The sequence below is a fragment of the Phoenix dactylifera genome, unplaced genomic scaffold (assembly GCF_009389715.1).
Source record: "Phoenix dactylifera cultivar Barhee BC4 unplaced genomic scaffold, palm_55x_up_171113_PBpolish2nd_filt_p 000806F, whole genome shotgun sequence".
NCBI lineage: Eukaryota > Viridiplantae > Streptophyta > Magnoliopsida > Arecales > Arecaceae > Phoenix > Phoenix dactylifera.
The window spans coordinates 159,422-166,462 of record NW_024068173.1 but is presented as its reverse complement, the minus strand read 5'-3'; the positions used below and the strand labels follow the sequence as shown (position 1 = coordinate 166,462).

At 41.0% G+C, this 7,041-nt stretch overlaps 1 protein-coding gene across 1 annotated transcript; it reads left to right on the top strand.

The window, feature by feature from the left end:
• Positions 1-5,459: 5,459 nt before the first annotated feature.
• On the top strand, positions 5,460-6,589 carry LOC120107255 (ras-associated and pleckstrin homology domains-containing protein 1-like). Its single transcript, XM_039120465.1, has one exon. The coding sequence runs from the start codon at positions 5,460-5,462 to the stop codon at positions 6,456-6,458; it is 999 nt and encodes a 332-aa protein (XP_038976393.1). The 3' UTR covers positions 6,459-6,589.
• Positions 6,590-7,041: the final 452 nt, after the last annotated feature.

Below are 7,041 nucleotides of genomic sequence, written 5' to 3'. Positions count from 1 at the left end.
TGATGGGGCATTAATAGCACTACACATTCCTAGTGTCTCGATAGTTTATAGGCAGCAGCTAATATAACTTGGACCAAGCTAAGCTGACTTGATCAACTTTATTTTTAAATTTAAAATTTTGAACCGTGATTGGGTTTCAGTTTACTTAATTATGCTCTATTGTAAAATTTGGTTCGTATCTAATTTGCCTCAATTCAATTGGATTTAAATAAATAATTTTAGATTTAATACCTTGAGCAGTATTATATCCCAATTTATTTACTTAAAGTAATTAACAGGTTGTTTGAGTTAATATTGGATATCCAACATCGGACATTGAATATTTATTTATTTAAAATTTTCCCCTTTTTTCTTTTCTATGAATTTTTAGAGGAAGTGGCTTCTCTCCACTCTTCACACTTAAATTGATTCATGAGTACTAATTCGAGTTGATGCAATGCATGTGAATAGAAACAAGTGGAGTTAACGGGCAGAAAAGAAGGAAAAATGAACACCTAGTGGAATCGAATGCCCTCAGTGATGAGGCCTCCTTGGGCCCATTCATTGCTTTCACGAAGTCCCGGACTTGGCTTGGACTCTGGATAAGATTAAAAGAGCTAGCTTGAGCTCACCTGAACTACAAAACGAGCCTAGTTTTTGAGCTTGGTCCGGCTCGATCAAGCCTTGGCACTAGTGTCTAGATGTGTACACACCTAATATTAACTTGAAAATTTCTAAATTACTCTTTAAAGGCTAGCAATTTAATTTTTTGAAATATTACAAAACAAGTTGGGCTAAAGTTAGAAAATTATGTCAAAATAAATTGTGACTCACTGAAACGATACCTTAAGATTTGTTTTTACAATCTAGGTGGAGAGTATTCACCTGATCTCAGGGGTAGCACAATTATTCAAAACCTAATTTTTTTGATAGAAATGTTTGACCTAATTTGGGACAGTCAAATAAGCCCAAATACCATTTAACCAGCTCAGGGCACTATAGTTAAGGACAAGCTATGGAACTACGTACCAAGACAAGAGACAAGCTATGGACTTAGCTTTAGGCTAAGAAAGAAATGACTCAAAGAGATAGCACCATACAACGATTAGGAGATTGAACTCCAGCCATTCTCATGGATATATGAGGGCTTCAGGCTTGTTCAAGAAACTTTTATGAACACATGCACAATTGCAAACTGATAAATTTCTTATTGTCTTCTTTAGAAAAGATTTCTTCTTTAGAACAGAAAAAGGGAAACAGTGGGGGGAATGTTCTCATTGTGCATCACCAACGGAGGTCTTCATGCAAGCTAATAGATTGGCTTCAAGCTAATAGAAAGTTTAGTGAGCCCAAGCTTCAAAGTTGAGTTAGTCTCTTTTTTCTTGGACCAATATATTTTAGGTACCAACTCTGAAAATACTAAGCTAATTTATCAAGTCTGGGAACACCTCGTCATTATTTTATTGCCTTCACATTGAGTCCTTAGGTAGTTAGTTAATCCTCGCACACAATTAAACAAGAGTTGTCCGCAAAGTTACGCATGTTATGCGCACAATTATGCCTGTTTTCATGTATAGTTCTATTTATTTTGTACATAATTATGCTTAAAATTTTTTAGGACCATGAAATAAACATAATATAACCATCCAAATCAAAAGTAGAATTATTATTATTTTTATTATTATTTGTTGGAAAGGCGACACACCTCATTCATTAATTTCTGCAAAAAATACATCCAAATCTATTAGCTTTGGCAAGATACATAAGCTCAATGGGCATTCCATTTGTATCACAGATAAAATATAAAATAGTAGTCAATCCAAGAGGTGGATCTCAATTACCCTTAGAGTTAAACCTTAAGTCTTTGATTATGAGCAAGGGAAGTAGCTCTCAAGTTTGAGAGACTTGAGAAAATAGACATTTGCTCTCAGGGGTTAAGGAGAAAGCTTGTCTCTCGAATGTAAAGAATAGGCTTTTATCAAGGTTATGATAAGGACCATAACAACATAAATTATTATCAACTTAGTAAGATCAAGAATAGTCCACGTAAACCAGCCCAAGGCAACTTGAATTGAACCTATACCGGATCATATTAAACTTGGACAATGTTGAAAGAGTCCTAAATCTAAATTTGGTCAAGTTTGAACTATAAAGGATTTAGAAATGTTTTATTAAACTTCCTTCATGGAGGGAATCTCTAGCATCGGCCGGGAAAGAAAAATCCTTTACCACAATGCCTAATCATCATTTATTTAAAAAATTGTGCTACATAAAGTTGAACCATTTTTTTTTTTGGAAAAGCATGTATACTCATGCATGTAAGTTAGGTTTATATGTAGTTTGATGCCAAGGTTACTTGTTGGAGGATGATGGAACTAAATTTTTGAGATGCTCTCATATTTTAAAGGTTTACTAGTTACAATGCACTTGCAGATACATATGACTGCTAGATAATTTCATTAAAATTGTAATTCTAAAAGCTTAAAAATAATTGTTACAATGATTTATAACATTTTTTTTATTAAATTGGAGTTTGTTGTGATGCCCATCAATGTTAGAGAAACCTTTTTTTGTAGAAGTCTAAAATGTTTCAAGTCTTTTAGTGTTATTTTCTAGAATTGAAAATTAAAAAATTAAGGTGCCTTTTGATATAGCTTAAGGGTTAAGGATGATTGGTTATTCTCTCTCTTCTTGTCTTATAAGTACAGAGACATAAATATAAAATGAGTTCATTAAAGGAACTCCAAATCTAGTAAGCTATTAACACATAGCTCTAGGTTGAATAGCCACTCTTCTTCCTAGATATCTTATGTTAATATTAGAAATTTTAGCTAGACTTTCTGCACATGCAATGCACATGACATCTTCTTTGTATTTTATGGAAGTCATTGAAAAATCATATACAGTTTTTTTAAAAAAAAATAAAACCTTGTATCTACTAGGGTTAAAAACTCAATTCTTTGGCTTACTTCCTGTTACTCTCCGGTGGTGCCAATTTTTCATGGCCACATCCTCTTAACAAATAATAATAATAATAATAATAGCTGATTCTTAGTGTGCTTTCCACTTATCAATGGAATAAGCCTAGAGTTTCAAACGAGGTGTAGCATTTAGAAAAGTTCTATGTCGTGTTTATTGTGGTGGAAAACTTGCTTGAGACTTTCATCCTTTTATCTCTTGTGCTAGCATTTATTTATAATTTTGGATTTTTCTTCTCGTTTCTTTTAGGCTAAGGAATCCATCTGAATGAAATATATCACTTGTTATTGAGCCCTGATTAAAAAAATAAAGGAAACATCATCTTTAATTTTTGTTGTGCTTGACATTTATAACTATTGGATGTTATTACAACAGAAGGATAAGGTCGAAATAGTAGTAGTAGATGCACCCTCCGAGCTAAATGACAGCCCAAAAATTGAGATAATAAATAATATAGACATGTTGCTTTCACCTAAAATTACAACACAAAATATAATGAATGCCAAGCATATCTATACTTTCCTAACAACAATTAAGCATGTGGTGGTTTCATTGCATAAATAATCATTTGCTTCTTGGGATAGATGCCTACACCAATCATGTATATAAGTTTTGCTGAATTTTGCTCTATTCACGTATTGATTCTAGGTCAACCAATATGCACCTACGATTTGTCTTAGTGAGATCATTCCTTTGAACTATAAGCAAATGGGTACATTTTCTCCAACAAAGATGAATTTGATTGAGGAACCCTTCCCAATTATATCTTAAACTTGAAAAAAAAAATCATTTATGCATCTCATTAGAGATGCACATCACTAATTTTATTTCGAATTCTGCCAAGGTACTTGTCATTCTTAGTTGAATGTTAAGTATTGCGTACTCATTGGTTGCTTGATTATTTATTTAAACAAAATATTTGGAAATGAGTGGTTGATGACAAAGGTAAGATCATCATTTGTCTATTTTAAGCTAAAAAGCAATCTTATTTCTCATATCACGCCAAGGAAATACAATAAAGTATGCCAAACAGAAGCACAAATTTTTAGTCAAACAAAATAGACAAAAATCATAAAATAATTATGCTTACTGCTGTAATTTTAACTATTTTAATTTGTCTTATGCTACAATCAAAGGCAGTCAAACATAATGCTTATGAGTTTCATCCTTAATTTCAAAGAAATTTTCTGCAATTGGCTCTCACTGTCATTATCAAACTCTAGAAATTCGCCACATGGTTGTTCTTATATGAAATCATTTTTTCTTGTTAGTTATTATCATCCAAATCTAACTTTTATCAATTAGTTTTGCTCACATGACATTTTTTCTATGAACAAGACCTGCCAAATTTTGAAAATTCCATGTGTTGTCTTGTTTGATGATCTCCAAACAAATTTGTGGTTTAAACACATGCTTAATTTAGAGATATCAAACAATAATTGCTTACAACGGAGAAAGCTCGGATCTCTCACAGATCTATTCCATTATCTAAAAATTACTCTTCTAAGACCTCAGTTGGATACCTTTTCTCCGCATCTTCTGTTTTTCGTGCTCGTTGCGAGTACCAGTTCCATTATAAAAATTAATGTTTAGAAGAGGAAGGGGAACGGGGATTAATATTTTCCCATGAGCTTTTTCCTTGGTACAAGGTTAAGCTATATGTACATGATTCCGGGGGAACAGCGTACCAAGAGGTACAAAACCGAGGACGTACGTAGCCAGCCACTTGTCCCTCACCATCCTGCCACGTGACGCCCAAATTCCCCTCAAAACACAGAACGCACCCACTTACACACCCTCCCACCAAACCATGCGGACCCCAAGCACGCTCAAGTGAGAGAGCGTTACTTCCCACAATTCCAACGGCTGGGTGCCCCGCTCTCTTCGCTCGCTTCACGACAGCCATCCCCTCTTGCTTCTTCTCCCACCCCCCTCGATCGGTCGACACCCGCCACTAACGGAGACCCCCACGCTCTCTCTCTCTCTCTATCTTTTTAAACCCTCGGGCAGAGCGAGACAAAACCCCAGTCCAACCCGAAACCGCCAACCCCCTTGCATCCCCTTCGCATGTGTAGCCGCGCATGGACTCCGCCATGACACTTGTCCTCCAACCATTCGTTTCCACCGCCCACAGCCCCAGGGCCATTGGCCGGAAGCCATCAGCCTCCCCTGACCAGCCTTGCCGGACGGCAAATGTCTAGAGAGAAAGCGAGAGAAACCAACAAACAAACAAGAAAGAAAAGGAGAGAGAGAAACCCCTTCTCCTCTTGCCACCCTATCACAGTACGGATCCCTTAAATCTCCTCGCTCCAAGCCAACGTGTCCTCCTTCCACAGCCCACCTCTCCACGTACCCAACCTTCGCACACGTGCCACCTCCCCTGCCCTCCTCCGCCACCGTCCTGTTGCCCTCCCCCCATTGGCCCACCCCCTCTCTAAAACCCCTCCCACCACCACCCCCTCTCTTCCCCCATCACCCACTGTAGAGAGAGAGAGAGAGCCATGGCGATGCTCCAGTCCGCCGTTGACGTGGCCAAGACCCACGAGATCATGGCCCGCTTCCGGCCCATCGCCCCCAAGCCCGCTCTCCCCCCGCTCCCCGACGGCCCATCTGACCACTCCTCCCCATCCCCATCCCCCTCCTTCGCCTCCGCCTCCGCCGCCGCCCTCCACCTTCGCGGCCGCCCCTGCCGCGCCCGCAAGCGCGGCCGCTCCACCCTCGCCTCTCTCCCCTCCAAGCGCCCGCGCACCCCCTTCTTTCCACCACTCCTCCCCTCCACCACCCCGGCCCAACTGGGCCTCGCCCGTGGGCTCCCTCTCCTCCCCTCCTTCTCCGCCCCCGAAAAACCGCCCATCAAAACCTCCGGCGACCCCCTCACCCTCTCCCTCCTCCCACCCAACCCCTCTCCGGATTCCGACCGAGACCTCGTCTCCGTCGCCCCCCCGCGAGGAATCCCCGTGGAGCGGGACCTCCTCCAGAAGCTCCAGCAGCCCAAGGTCATCGTGCCACTGCCCATCCGGCCCGTGGGCTCGAGCATCACCATCGGGCCCATCACCCTCGACACCGGCCCCGCCCCGCCGGCGCCTGCGAAGAAGCCCCAGGAGGTGGAGGAGGAGGTGGAGTCCGACCTGCTCCCGGCGGTCGTCTCCGACTCCCGGAACCGGGTCCGGATCGCCAATTCAGCTTACAAGGAGATGGTCGGGCAGCCGGAGTGCCCCTGGCTCGACTTGATGGCCTCCGTCGGCAGCCGCAGTCTCGGGATGCGGCTGGCGTCGAGGAGGATCAGCGGAGCGGTGATGCTCGACCTGTCGGAGTCGTCGGTGCCGCTGACGTCCAAGGGGTTCTCATGCAGGGCGAGGATACAGTGGGCAAGCAACGGCACCAAGACCTTCATCCATGTGCCTTGTGATGTGAGAAGGCTCTACTGCGACTCCAAGGATTATCTCTTCACCTGGAGGTTTCGCACCGCCGAGGCTTCTGTCAGCTACTGCAAAGCTTGAATGGCTCCTCATCATTGTCTTCCATCTTTACTGCTATCTTATGTAAATGATATAAGAACAGAGTGCTAGTAGAAGCGATACTAGACTGGAGCTGTATAGAAATGAAATCATTTAAATTGAATATTTATTTATTATTAAATGTGCCAGATCTCATTAGTGTTGATTTGACTTGCATGCCTTCAGTTTGGATGCAAAAGAGACATCAGAAGCCCAACTACATTGAAAAAGGAAAAAAGCAAAAAAGGAAAAAAAAGGAAAAAAAGAATAAGAACCGCTATGTTTGGGTTTTCTCCTCACAATCAAAGAGAAGAAAAGAATGGTCTCTATTCTTCTTCAGCCATTGGGGGACCCTTCCACTTGAAATTGTCTGTGTAAGCCACTAAGCCTCAACACACAGAATGAGAAATTTCAGAACACATTAGAGACACAAGCTTAAATGTGACCCAAAAGAGGAATAAATGGTACCTCAAAACAGTACGTACTATCACTTGCTATGAAATGGACGCTCACAGATGCTACTATGATGAACTAGATGAATAACGAAAGTCTAGAAAGTTTTATCCAATCTAGCTTCACCGAATCA